This window comes from Stegodyphus dumicola, chromosome 2 (genome assembly GCF_044657685.1).
Source record: "Stegodyphus dumicola isolate Sdum_Otavi_A_Nest chromosome 2, ASM4465768v1".
Lineage (NCBI taxonomy): Eukaryota > Metazoa > Arthropoda > Arachnida > Araneae > Eresidae > Stegodyphus > Stegodyphus dumicola.
This window is the reverse complement of record NC_140769.1, coordinates 1,311,994-1,327,596: the sequence shown is the minus strand read 5'-3', so window position 1 is coordinate 1,327,596 and position 15,603 is coordinate 1,311,994. Positions and strand designations below refer to the sequence as shown.

At 33.6% G+C, this 15,603-nt stretch overlaps 1 protein-coding gene across 5 annotated transcripts in view; it reads left to right on the top strand.

Moving 5' to 3' along the window:
• The window catches only part of Hmgs (hydroxymethylglutaryl-CoA synthase), a 91,328-nt gene that overhangs the window by 37,531 nt on the left and 38,194 nt on the right, over nucleotides 1-15,603 (top strand). For all 5 annotated transcript variants that reach the window (XM_035362231.2, XM_035362226.2, XM_035362230.2 and 2 more), the window contains exon 2: nucleotides 8,961-9,412. In XM_035362231.2, the coding sequence (XP_035218122.2) occupies nucleotides 8,974-9,412 (439 nt within the window). In that variant the 5' untranslated portion in view covers nucleotides 8,961-8,973. The remainder of the gene's footprint in view (nucleotides 1-8,960; nucleotides 9,413-15,603) is intronic.

The window sequence follows — 15,603 nt, the reverse complement described above, 5'->3', positions numbered from 1 at the left end:
CTTGATTAATAATGTTGGGTGAAAAGCCCCTGTCAATAGCTATTGCTTTTAAATAATTTAGTTCTTCATCAAGGGCTAGTTTGGAGGAGCAAACTTGAAGAGCACGGAAAACATAGGAATAAAATGAAGCTAACTTTTGTTTAGTCGGATGACATGATTTAAAGTGTGGTGGAAGGCAAACCGATGAAGGTTTACGGTAAACTGTAGTACTGAAGTTGGATGTGTTACGTGTGACCAGAATGTCGAGAAACGGAAGAGAATTGCAAGTCTCAAGTTCAAAAGTGAACTGAATAGCAGGATCAATAGAATTCATTGTTGAAAGAACTTTATTTAAATCATCTTTATTACCTTCAAACATGGTAAAAGTATCGTCTACGTAGCGGAACCATGCCGGGAAAATTAAAGTTTCAAACAATTTTGATTCATAATAATGCATGTAGATATCAGCCAGGATGGGACTAAGGGGGCTTCCCATGGCTAATCCCTCAGTTTGCTTGTAATATTTATTTTGGAAAACAAAATGTGTTTGTTTCAAACAGAGTTGAGTGAGAGAAATTAGCTCCTCAATTTCGATGCAAGAGAAATGAAATTCGCGAAGTCTGGTTTCTAGACATCTTAATGCACCCTCCACTGGGACATTGGTGAATAATGATTTTACATCAAAAGAAACCATGAGTAAATTACTAGGAGAAATGTTTTTAACCTTTTTTACAAACTCTATTGAATTTTTTATGGTGTAAATGTTGTTGTCTAATAGAGTGGAAAATCTAGAAACTAAATATTTAGCTAAAGGATACGAGGCAGTACCTAAATTTGATACAATAGGGCGGAAAGGAATACCACTTTTATGAATTTTGGGAAGAGCATATAATCTGGCACAATTCGCAACAGATGGGATAAGCGAATGTTTTAAGTTGCTTGAAATGATTTGCGAAGATTTGATCGCAGTTTTTATTTTGGATAAGTCCGAAGGTGAAGGATCTTTAGGGATCGGATTATATGGTCCTTCGTTTAAGAGTTTAGTGACACCATCGATGTAAGTGTTCTTATCCATGACGACTATCTGGCCACCTTTGTCGGCCTTTGAAATGATAATATCCGGGTTAGAATGAATTTCGCGCATTGTAGCTCTTTCTCTCACAGTTAGATTTGGTTTCAAAGGTTTATTATTGAATTTCACATTATGAGCGATAAGATACCTAATCATTTCTTTCTGTGAATCTGAAACTTTACTGAACTTGAAAGCTTTTTCGATAGGAGCCAAAATCTTTGGAATCGAGGGTTTACAGGTTTGTGAGAAGTTAAAATTATATTTTAGAATTCTCTCTTGTTCTTCTGAAAGACTAACATTAGAAATATTAACTATTGGCTTGATGTTTACAATGGGAAGATTTTTTGAACTACTTGAACTGGAAGACTGTAAAAGAAGTTTTTCGAATTTAACTGCAAGTGTGTTTTTATGACGGTTAACTGCATTCTCCGTTCTAGACCAAGACTTTTGTTCAAGGGCAGTGAATTTTGGATATGATTTAGCGAGTTCCAGATGAAGCTTATAGAGTTCATGTTCAATTTTGGACAATTGTTGACGTGTATCCCTTATCACGGACCGAAGTAAGGCAAGCTTGCAATTTAACAGAATTCTTGAAACGCGACTCGAAGGTTTTTGATTAGATTTGATTTGAATAAAATTGGGGATCAATTTTTTACGTTTACATTTAAGTAAAAAGTCAAGATGATTCAGGAATTTTTGCCGTTTCAGGCGTAATTTAGTGAAACGATTAACGGATGAAGGCATGATAAACAATGCAGAATATCAAACTAAATTAACTGAGCAAAAATAAAGTACACCCAAAACAGCAGAAAAATCCCTCAGTGAAATGAATAGAAAACAAAACGTTTGTAAGCAAAATGCATGAAATCAGACAAGCAAAGCACAATATCCAAATGTACAAAACATAAACATAACTTGAAAATTGCAAAAATGTACTCACCGAAACTCCTACAATCACAAAATGGCGGCCACACCACGTGCAAAAAAGAAAGCAAAATGTAAGCCTGTTTGGGGCTTCTATAATTAAGACACAATAACACGCCGATTAAATACTAATTCAGAAGTCAAACAACAAAAATCAGCGTTATACCTACAAAATTTTCACAGGACTAGTTTCGATGGTTTTACCGAACCATCATCTTCAGCTGCAAAACCGCAAATGAACAAGATAGGAAATAATGATTAGATAAGATAAGAAAGCCTGAACAAGAATAAGAAAGTGGCGCCATCTGTTGGCGAAACCAGAACTAAAACATAATTTCTCTAAAAGCCGAAGGCAAATTTGGATTGGAATTAGGATCGTTAACTAGAACAGAAAGATTTTTATGAATGTGAAATGCCTCTAGAAAATCCAGTTCTCCAATGGAAGATGTTTTTTGAATAATTTTGGCAGCAGAAAAATTGAAAGTGTGATTTTCGGACCAGCAATGTTGAGCAACAGAAGACTTCTGTGTTTCCTTTTTTCTAACATATGCCTCATGTTCTTTGATGCGATTTTTGTTGTTTGACTTCTGAATTAGTATTTAATCGGCGTGTTATTGTGTCTTAATTACCTATCATATCATAGCTTTAGACATTAAAAAAAAAAAAAAAAAAAAAAAAAAATCGCCTTCATGGTGTTTTCTAATAACTAGATACGAATACTTTTCTTCTGAAAGACCACAGACATAGCCTTCCATCCAAATCGCGTTTTTCATGTCTCGAAAGTGCGACTTAGGATATGTATTAGATTTATATATAGCATTGTTCTAACATAGGTATTTTGACACAAAATCGGACTTATTCTGATATCAACTTCAAAATATCGTAATCCGTTTTTGATAACCAATTTAAAAAAATTTTTATAACTGCATTTAATTTTTTAACACGTGTTCAAAACTAAAATAAAAGCTTCCATTGGAAAATGTTCAAATAAATGATTACTCTCATAAATTCAGTTTTCTATTCCTTTCTCTGTTCTGTGTAGAACTGTGATATTTTTAGTAAATTAACATAATGGGGTTGTTTATATACAGCTATTGATGCAAAAAATTGTTGAGCATTAGTAAAATGTTTTCAGTATTTGTCACCGAGATTTTGCATACAGAAAGGGGATATTTATTATTATATGTGACAAAAGTATGAAAATAAATATAGTCTTAACTTTGGAGGCATTTTGCCAGGCAAATACGCCGCGACAATGTTCTTGGAATGCTTTCAACTGATAATGACGCGACAGCATTCAGGAGTTAGCCAAAATAAAGAAAGGACGATGTGTATTAATAAGGTTTGGGACCATCAATTTACGTTTATTAAAGCATCTGTTCTTGTAATACATATGATTATTGTTATATGTTCGTTCTTGATTTCCTCAATAAGATATCCGATCCAAAATTATTAACTTTATACAGATAAGGATCTACTTCACTTCGATCTGAAAGTGCCAAGAATGTTTCATGATATTCATTTCACTGATGGCACTGACCAAGACGAAAGTTAAAGTTCGTTTTGATTCTCAGTCAACTAACGAAGATTGTTCTGTGTTAATTGTGTGTATAAGCACATATCCTATTGAAAAAACAATTAGAAACTAATTTTTAGATCTTAGATAAACTTGATCACGTCGAATGTGTTTATCTATGTATTAGCAATAACTAGATCATTTAAAATAATTAAGTAGTTAGCCGAATATTGAAATATGTCTGCCCAAACCACTACAGGACCACTGTCACTGTTTGACAGTCTGGAAAGTAGAATACTGTGGAATGTGTATATTGTGGTGGCATTTTGTGTCCAAAATTTGATTTCCTCTTGGGAATGATGATTCAGCAAACCATAGTACCTGTTTCCAGTCGTCAGATTTTATGATCATTCCACTCATCACATTTTTTCGTATTTTGAAAGATGGCGTACTTGCAGTTTTGCCATAGATGTTGGATTTATGATTTCCATGATGCTTGATGAGCTATTCCATGATGCTATTAAGCTTGATGAGACTTCAGAGGTGGAACATGCATACTAAGCTCGATCAATTCACAAGGATTCTGTAGACTTTCGTCGATTAAAAAAAGATAATTGATACTCACGATCACATTTTTGCCAGTATTTTCCTGAAATGACGTATTTCCATCGTATAGGTAGCCTTAATTACTAGAAATTTTGCTGTTGGCACGTCAGATGTATTTGCTGGTTGTTTTCTTCTCATATTTCTTTGATAGTAATATCAATTCACATTATTTTACAAATGGTTTAATAATCATATAATTAAAAATATTGCATTGCTTGATAAAATCAAGTTTGTAATTATCATGTAAAAATAAATAGTAACTTTAAGATTTGACTGTTAGTCAACTTTGATGCTTTTAATATAATAAAATATTGAAATTGTTTTTGATTTAGACCAAGTCATGTTTATATATATATATATATATATATATATAGAGAGAGAGAGAGAGAGAGAGTTGCTTAGAAGCCAATGCGGTTAAGTCCAATTTTTGATATTTTCTGATTTTTGTACATTTTGATGAAATAAATAATATTCTTCTTAGTTATTAAAGGATTTACTTGCTGCTTCCTTTTTTTCTAGGTCAGACAGCCCTTTTTTAATAGCTTCTGAATATATTGTATAATAATATCAGAAGCCATTGTGAATAAGTCCACCTTTTATCCATATTTTTTTTATGTAAACTTTGAAATAAAAATTATTCTTCTTCCTTCGATATTTGTTGGCAGCACTGAAAAATAACAAATTCATAGTAGCTGTAACTGTTACTTCTACTATTTGGAATTTGTTCAAATTTTATGTACATGCTTTCTTTTAATTTGAAATATATAAACTTTGGTTAAAACATAAAAATATTACATTGAGGTGTACGTGAAAATTATTGTGTTATCAAAAGCATTAAAGAAATTTACTTTAATAACTGTAAAAACTGTGACTGATAAAAATGTCAAGGGAAATAGGAAATGTCAAATAAAAAATGTCAAGGAGAATTTCTTATCTTTTTCAGTTGCTAAAAAATATAAGTCCTACAATTTTTAAGATGCTGTCATTGTTCCAATAAATACTTATGTTTTATTTACACATCCTGTACATATCTTGTGTTTTTTTTTTTTTTTCCATAGTTTACACTTAGAAAAAAGACTTTATATACTTTTCTGATAAAATTAATAAACCAAGAATTTAAAAAATTAATGTATCAAAAAACATTAATTTTCTCAATTTTTGTTTTCGGGACTTAACCATTGGCTTCTGAGCGATTCGTATTTCGTATATGTTTCAGTTATTGAGTCTGAATTGACAAAGGAAAAATATGCTTTTATGATTGTGGAAACTAAGGGGTCATTTTGCATGTTTGGCATAGTTCTTTGGAAGTATAATATCTAGTGCTAACTAACCATATTTTTTCTGATTGTAATGAATTTTTGTTTTAACGTTTTATATGAAAACAACAATTTATTTTTGTTTTGTTACGTGTTCCATATGGAATATTTCAAAACAAGTATTTATTCAGTACTTTTTGTTAGCTAGGAATAAGTGATAGTCACTAAAGCTGCTAATTTACCTAACTATTGATATATGAGTCATTATATTATATATTTTAAAAAGTGCGGTGGTTTAGTTTAGTTTATTATCTATTTTGCACTCTGTTAATTTTTATTACCAAATGTTTATACCATAGATCATTCTAATATTGTGCAATTTGAATTTCACAATTTTTCTTGAGCGAGGAAAAAATTTAACAAGAAATTATTTATTTAGCGATAAATTAAATTTTACATCAGTAGACGCCATTTAATATGATCGCCGTGATTGTTACCATTCAGATATTGCTATCAATTTGAAGAAGTGCCGCCCTTTTTTATATGAAAACATGTACATGAAAACATAATAGAAGGGTCGTTCAAGTGAGAGCGGTATTGCTGTAATAACTTCTCCATCTGAAGAGAAAGATGACTGCACATGCCCCTATAGAGGGCACAGAGTGCTTAAGTGCATGCGATATTGTCAGATCCCGCCAGATGCATATATGATAGCGTAAGAGTACGTTAAAAGGCATTGCTTGCAACATGGATGTCTCGAAAAATGTCAGCGCATGGTTGTGAAATTTTTAACAGCAGAAAGTATGAGTGCTTTTGAAATCATGAATAAGTACCGTAATTTCCGGAAGAAACGCCGCGGCGTTTACGTGTTTAAAACTTAAACTTTCAGCGGGTGCGGCGTTTAGGTGCACTAAAAATAAAATATTTCCTATCATAGTCATTGTACATAGTTTGGATGGCCTTGTCATTGTGCATAGACTGGTGCTGTTCCCACACAAAAGACCACTCAATTGCTTTTTGCAAACGTTATTTTGTTTACATTCTTTCCCTTGAACGGACCTACATGCCTTATTCACCCTAAACGAGATCTCAGAACAATAACATTCTTCCCCCTTTCAAATCAACATTCTCATCAGTTTGAATAGTCTCTCTCCTGTGCCATTCGATGAATCTTCCAGGACCCAACCTCTCCCCACCCCTGCCTTTTCTGCAATTTTTTTTCAAAGGCGGACACGACTCCACCTGCCTCGAAATAACGAACTCTGACGTATTTCCCCTTCAGCATGAATGGATTTTTTTTGGCATTCTGCCAAATACAGATCCCATCAGTTTGAGTACAAGTACTTGTTGGATAGTTTTTAATTAGGGAGCGGAAAATTTTTGAAAATGTCTCTAAACGGCACAGAAGCTATACATTTCTTACCTTTAATTTATTTTTGAGTTATGGTTTCATTTCATGCATTTTTCTTAACTGGTATGTCATATATCAGGACTTAGGTTGAGTTTTTGCATCTATACGGCCCACGACGATCTCACGCGCAATTTAATCTATTGCGGCGTTTATGCTGATGCGGGCTTTCTTCCGGAAATTATGGTATGTAATGGGAGTGTATCAAATGCAGATCGGTATTCCAATGGTGTAGAGATTTTCATAGTGGAAGAAGCATTACTGAACACAGGCCACGACCTGGTCAAGCGCATGTGGTGATCACCCAGGAAGCAGTTGCAGATGTAGACTGTCTTGTGAAAATGAATCTGCGAATCACCACTTAAAAAATAACAAAGGAAATGTCTATGAGGAAAGGAAGTGTGCACACAGTACTGTGTGAAAAGTTGCGATACCGCAAGATTTGTGCCCAATGGGTCCAAAACATTTGACAGAGGACAGAAGATTCATCGCATGTCTATTTCCATGCGATATCTTATGCAGTACCATGAAATTCCAATTCCTTTCAAGAATCATTGCTGCTGATGAAACATGGTGCCATCACTTTCATCCAACCACCAAAAGCATGAGCATGGAATAGCGACACTCTTCATCCCCACACCCGAAGAAGACTCGCATGTCCACTAGAGCTGGTAAAGGTTATGTTAAAGTGCTTCTTTGATGTTGCTAGCCCACTACTGTTGGAATGACTACTTATGGACTTGGCTGTCGCTGCTGCTGTGTACTGTGCCACATTGCGGAAACTGAGGCAGAATATCAAGGACCGCTGAAATGTCATACTGTCATATAGGGTTATCTTCTTGCATGATAATGCTCGCCCTCATAAGGCTGTGTCATGCCAAACATTGTTATAGCAATTCCACTGGGAGGTTCTGGAACATCCCCCTTACTTTAACCTCTCGCCATGTGACTGCCACATCTTTGGTCCACTCAAGAAATCTCTGATTTGCTGACGATAATGAGGTCTAAGCTGCCATTGATAATTGGTTCCACAATCAATCCCAGTGCTGGGACACTTGTTTCAACCTACAAGTTGTCTAGCATATTTATTACGTCTGTATTACTTCTCTCTTTTGTATACTATTTTATATTAATATCATTAAACCATTTCTCAAACCGAATGTAGGGCCACTTTTCTTGGAACGATCCTTAATTATCGCTTAATTTGATAAACAATTTGGTTGATGTGAACAAAATATTATAAAATAATTTTTCTTAGGTTGAAGTAAAGTCGCCAAGTAAAAGATAAATTTGCACAATAAGATCAAAACAGATTATAAAAATTTTAAGTGGTGACAGAGAAATGTCACCAAGTGGGGTTTAGTCATCAAATAGCTTGATTTTGATTTCAGTTAACAATTTAAAATTAGAGTTATTCAAAATTTACATCAAACTATGGTTGTTTAATGCTTTAAACAACCATAGTTTGATGTAGATTTTGAATAACTCTATTGGTTTTGAGAGCAATCGGTTAAAAGTCCTTTTTCAGGAGTCCCCCCCCCCAAGAAAAAACAATTCTGCTTTTTCTTGGTTGCTTTCTTTCCCTTAATTTAAAATTTTACATTAGAATGTTCTCTTCCAATGATGGACTCAATAATTTACAGAAATGTTATGAACAGTTCATAAACAAGCTTTTGCATTTTCTTATTTAAAATACTCTGAAAATGCCCATTTATATATTTCCTGATATTTTTATTTTAAATTAGTTAAGTCTGTTGCTGTTTTGAAGGATAATTTAATGTTATCAAAATGGTCGTGGACAATATCGCATTTAAGTTGCGCCTACTATAGTTTTATGATCATGTTTGTCATCCATTTCTTTATTTTGCTTCTGTCAAATTCAGCATATGTTAGTAAATCCCAATTGAGTATTTACTAAACATATTATTAAATTGTATAATCTTCCACAGAACATTTTCACTATTCATCATGTAGCTGGTTAAGTATATTGCATGCATAAAGAACACACACACACTGTTTTCAATTTGTATATTTTATTTATATTTTGCTGTTCCTTAGGCAGCCAAAAATATTTCCCATCTTTGAATTTGCTATTTAATAATTTTAATATTTGTCATATGCTTGTATTTTATTCTGCTACTCTATTACATATTAAATGAAAGAAAACATTTAAAAATTACTGTTAACATTTACTTTTAGATTTTAGTTAACAATGAACAGCCATAATGGACACCCCAGCTGGCCTGAAGATGTTGGAATCATCGATATTGAGATATATTTTCCATCATATTACGTAGACCAAGAGGAGCTTGAAGTTTATGACAATGTTTCTAAGGGCAAGTACACCATTGGCCTGGGTCAGAACAGGATGGGTTTTTGTTCTGACCGAGAAGACATCAATTCCTTGTGTCTGACAGTTGTAGAACAGCTTATGCAGAAACGAGGTTTAAGTTACAGCCAAATAGGGCGACTTGAAGTTGGAACTGAAACTATCATTGACAAGTCAAAAAGTGTAAAAACTGTGCTTATGGAACTGTTTAAGGAGAGTGGCAACCATGATGTAGAAGGTGTTGATTCCACTAATGCCTGCTATGGAGGGACAGCTGCTCTTTTCAATTCTGTTGCATGGGTTGAATCCAGTGCCTGGGATGGTAAGGTGGACTTTGTTTCCCGTATTTTCTTTTTCAGTGCTTTATATGCATTTTCATGTTATTTAAATTATATGCCAGAAATAAATAATTTTTGCACCATTATTGTAAAGAATTAAGGCTGAAGTTTATAAATGTTTATTTATTATAATTTATTTAAAGTCATACACATGCTTCCTCTTGCTTATTATCTAGAATAATAATAATTCTGTAGAAGTTTTTTTGATTTTTTATCAAATTTGTATTAAATCTCTTACAAGTGTATTGTAATGCATATGTGAAGTTTATACATCACTGTAATTTTTCATGATCATAAACACCTTTTTCAAATGCATTTTCTTGAGCTTTTGATTAGGGAGTTTGTTTTATACTTGGAGAGCTGAATTCATCGGAATTCAAAGAAGTGTATAAGAATTATTTTCCTATGTGGAAAAAACAAACAAACTTGTGTTTCAATTTTGAAACTCTTGTAGTTAAATCATGTACAGTCACAAATACATTTTTTTCCTCTTGATAAATATCTGAATAATTTATTTTCAGCTATTGATGTAGACTCAGCTTATCTCTTATATTTTTGGTGTATTTTTTTTTTTTTTTTGATTTAAATGTGATATGATACCATTATTATTCAAGAAATCTTAATCAAGGTACTTAAACTAACCAAGATACTCTTAACACTCTGTCGGGCACAATATTGTTGCGGTTTTCTTTTCCGACCCCAGTTGTTATGTTACTTTCTTCCTTCATGTTCGTATGGGGTTCATGAGGATTTGGAGTGAATAACAATGGCACTACTTGATGAAATATCCAAACACACTTTATTTATCCAATATTAATCAGGACAGCTCCAAAGTCACTTTTTTACAGTCGTCGAAGATCTACTATAAACACGCTGACACAATCAGCGACACAGCCTTCACACTGTCAGGCAATAACGGTGGAGACAGCTTCACTGCAAAGCTTCAGAGTACAGCTCCCGACTCTGCTTGATCATTCTTGGAACTGCACATACTCTCGAGATTCTCCTGGCTAGAACTCGCGATGCACTCGACGACGCACAGAGCACAGCTCCCGACTCTTCGGTTCAGTCGTTCCAGAAGCTCAACACGCTCTCTCGATGATGCACTAATCACTATATTCGAAGACACTCTTTCGATGCTCTCGACGACCCACTCCGCACTCGCTGGCCAGCTGTCAACTCGATTGACTCTGCATGGACTGACTAACTATCTGGCACTCTAGATGAGGCACGCTCTCTCGCCCTCTCAATGAGGCACTCTGACTGACTGTGGACCAGCAGGGTTTATATAGCTTTTGGCTTGTGTTCGAGAACATTCTGGGCTAAACCGGTAAGCATTCGTTCCAGAAGGTTCTCCATCCGTCCATGGCATATCACCAATTTTGTTGTCAAACGTCGCCAAATGGACAATATCTCGCCAAATGTGGCAACCCTGCCTTCCTTTGACATTTTATGACTACCCTAAAACGGCTTTGTGGGAAAGCTATCTCACCGCACCTGTACATTTCGCAACAATATGTTTCAGAACACATTCGGGTGCACTGAGCCTGTTAGATCATTTCATCTGTCAGTTGGAAATGAAGAAATATATTCACTGACTGACCTTACGACTGCCAGTGGCTTTAGAAAATGGAAGCTAACTAGATGGAGAAGATGTGACAATGTTTGAAGGAGACAGGGTAAACAACATTGCTCAAGGTGCAGATCAAATGTTCCCAACAGAGTGTTAAAGTTATATTGAATAATATTTTGTTCTAGTTGTGATTAATTTTATTTATTTATTCCTTAATTATATAATTAAGTTAATTTCCATAAATCCTAATTTAAACAAACAGAAATTAAAGCTTTAAGCTTAATTGCTTTTCATTTGTTTGTTGAAATTCTGCTTATAAAATAATACCGTTTATTGGAAATTTTGTAATAGTTTCTTGAAAAATTTTATTATATAGCAGCAGTATATTTTTTGACAACAATTAGAGACTTGTGCTTGTGAAATTTGCATATGATTTTTTGTATTTGTGATCTTTCTTTTTTCATTATGTAAAATGTAATACCTTCCAATTGACTTTCACTTTGTAACACTGTATTTCTGTTTAAAACAATGCTGAATGTTTGAAATCTTGGAAAACTGAGAACTTTACTAATTATTCAAGTGATGTTGATTACACATCAGGTTGAAGTTTTTTTTTTTTTTTTAAATAAAAAGGATTTTTGAGTATTCATGGATGACACAGTTATATTTAGGTTGTACTTTTAATTTATTGCTTTATGGTCTTGCAATCTCCATAATTCAGCACTTTCTAAATGCAATTGAGAAACATACGGTTATATGTGATATTTTTTAATCGATGAATGGCCATGCTGCCAAACTTTCATTCGTACTGAAGTTTCAGTGGAAGAGCTGCTTTCAAGTGCAGTCTGGGTGAACAATGAAAGAGCTGATTGTATACCATGTGTTTACTATATGTAGCATAAGTATATTGTTTTCCATAGAAAGCCTTCTGCCAAGGCTCCTCTTTTTTTTTTTTTTTCTTTTTCGGGTGGATATCCTTTATATACTAGTATATTCATTTAAACAAGTTGAATTGAAAAAAGAGAGGTCAGCAGCCACATGTTGCCAGCTGAGGAAGTGAGAGCAGGAATGCCTAGTTTCTTGTATGAAGGCTTGAATTAGAATCATTCAGTTTTTGTAAGTTTATTCTTATTGGTTGTTATGGTTCAGGTTACAGGTTTTAGCCTTTTCGTTGGCTGAAGAATTATGTAAACATGTACATCATGAAATTATATAAGAATCTTGTGAGAAGGATTAATTTTGAAATGGCGCAGTTTAGACACATTCATGATAAGCAAGTTACTATTTTTAAGGAGAACCATTTTCCATTGGAAAAGCAAAATAACCATTAGAAAGGGGAAATAACCATTAAATAAGAAAACTTTTAAATGGCTATTGCAAATTAAAGTTAACATTTTATTTTACCTATTTATAATATATATATGTAAAATATAAAAAAATACGATGGCTTTGCTCTTCGCGAACACTCAACCTTTAATTAACTTTCTGCAAGATCTTCCCCCTAGACCAGTACCTTCTAGAATTTGCTAGCCTATTACGTAACTGCTGCTATAAATACTGAGTATGCGGCATTTTTCAGTCAGATTGCTTCCTAATCTCGCTGCTACAAGATTCTGCGCTGCCCTAACATGTGGTTACACACAAGTCGGCACATTAAATGTGCCTATTCCAAGAGAGTTTACATTTTAGATAAATTTGCAAGAAGAAAGAAAGAGCAGACGGACTGCAGTGCGGCCAGGTCAAAGCATAGAAAGCAAGTGCGTAATGTTCAGGATGAAATTTTAAGTCAGACTGAGCTTTGGTTTTCAAAGCATATTGATTGGATGGTTAATATTGCTGTAAAATTATTATTGGCTGTTAAGAGTTTTAGTTCAATTTGCATCACCAGAATTATGTAAGAGTCATATGACATGGATTTTTCTCGAAATGACGCAGTGCAGAGAGGGGTTACTATTTTTTAGAATAGCGAAGGGAAATTTATGTTGCTAATTTAATCTTTAACATATTTTTTATTTTTCTTACGTAGATGTAAAATATAAAAAAATACGATGGCTTTGCTCTTCGCGAACACGCACCCTTTAATTAATTTTCTGCAAATCAGGATCTTCCCCTCTAGACCAATACCTTCCAGAATTTGCTAGCCTATTACGTAATCGCTACTATGAATACTGAGTACGCACTATTTTTCAGTCAGATTGCTTCTTAATCTCGCTGCTACAAGACTCTGCGCTGCCCTGTCCATCTTTTCTTCCTTTGTTAGAATTAGTTATGACACATGAAGTTTAAATTCAATCATACTTAGTTAAAACCACTATGGATATGTAATTTAAAGAGTGCTATATAAAAGGAAAATGATCTGCTAATTGAAGTAAATAAAAAGGGGCAATTAAAAGCTAAATCAATTTGTGTCGTCTTTGGATATCCTCCTTACCACTCTGCAAAAAGCCATGCCTGAACTTTGATGCTGAGCTTTACGATTGCCAAAATATTACACACACACATATATATATCACATAGTAATGCATGGGCGCATATGCCATGTAGTAGGGCAGAATGACCCCAATTTAATGATGGAAAGAACATATAAGAAGGAAGTAGTAAGGAAAAAAAAAGATTTATTATCTTACATGTAGCATTTCTTTGCATCAGTTTTACAGACTTACAAGAGGTGCTCGAACTGCTGACTATGTGCTAGAATGCATGACTCGCAACGGCGTTGCATGGAAAACTGGACCTTCTGGAATATGCCTGGCATTTACATGCATATCTGCAAGTTCATTCCACGTATACCGGTTTATGTTACTTCTTCAAAGTCACCTAGTCGAATGACAACTGGCTGCACACGTCAAACAGCTGTTTATGTATGGAAGTTGTGTACACACAGCGTCCTCTACACCAACATGCGTTCGTCTGCGCCCATATGTTGCTATGTGAAATCGCCTTCTTTTCCTATTCCCTACCTCCCCACCAAATATTGATGATGAATTCTGACTCACCCTCTATCTATACATGGGTGTGTAGAAAAGTTTTTTTTATATATCATCTCCAAGGAACATAAATTCAATTAATGCGATGAATTATTGGAATAAATTTGAGTCAGTATTTTAAGTATAAGTAATTTAGATTTCTATTGTAGTAAAAATATTTAAATAAGCTGTATAGAAATATTATTTTAAACTGGAAAAATTCTAACATGTAAAATTAAAACATAAAATTCAAAGTATTAACAAGGTAGCAATTGTTATTGACCGTAGATTAATTTTCAAGGGAAACAAACCAATCATCTATCAAATAACAATAGCCAAATTAAGTGAGAATGTTTTTCCAAGTAAGGATCAAATTAGTTATTTTGCTAGAGTAAAATCATAAGCTACAAACAAAACTCAAAAAAGAGAAAGGTAATTATTCTTCTTAACTGAAAAAAATTAGTAAGATTTTCATTTTAATTATGGTCCTTGTTAAGATCTGAATCAAGCGAGATCTCACTTTAGGAAAAACATTTCTCAACATTCTCATGGTATAGTGAAAACAATAAAACACTATTGGGACCTGTACAAATATAAAATAATTGAAATATGTACAAAAGATATTTAAAAACAATAGAAACACATACAAATTAGTGTATTCTTTTAGATTTAAACAAAAAATTAAAAGTAAGTATTTAAATACAAATTTAAGTGCAAATTGTTGCCAGAAAGGAAATTAAAATTAATGTATATATAATATACATTGTAATATATATTGTAATATGCATTGTAATATATATCTGTAATATTGTAGTTTTTGCAGAAGAAACCAATTCATCTTTTAGTCATGGCCAAGAGAAACTGCTCCATAAATGTCACTGGAGCGAAAACCACACCTAGCCTTCATGGCTAAAACATCATTTTATTTTGAACAGGATAGTTATCCAGAAATACATTTTGCTTAAACTTGTATAACACCAGGGGTGCTAAATGGGTCATGCTATTTCTGTATACAGTTTAGGTAATAGAAAACAGAACTTGAAGAGATGTGACTTTTCTTGGCAGCGCAAACATCAAAATAGTGATGCGTAATTATTGCAGTTGTACTTATAAGCTTGTAAAATCTTTGTTTTAACCCTGAGAAGTTGATCGGGCAAATGATTTTGCATTGTAGTTACTGCAAGGGAAGTGTGATATAACATGGTACAATAGAACCTTGAAGAGGGTATGTGCGCAGTTAAAATTAAGAATTTAAAGGACCATTCCAATTAAGTTTTATTTGGTGGTAAATATTTCTTTATATTTTGATATATTACACACAAATATGGTATAAAATATGACAGAAAGTTACTAACAAGTTGCTAACATAATTTGGCAATAGGCCTTTTAACATCTAACTTTAATTTAGCTATATCCCCTTCAAAGAATCTGTATTGCATCACTTACATCTGCAATGATCCGCAGTACTGTACAGCTGTTGTCCAGTCACTATTCAAAACTGAAACTAGTTTATAAATATCCCAGCTGCTTTTTGCCCTAAGAAACGATGTCACTTTAAAGATGTGATACACACCCATAGTGTTATTAACAGAGATAGGTGTTTTAAGTTATTAATTGAGAAACTATTGAGAGATCG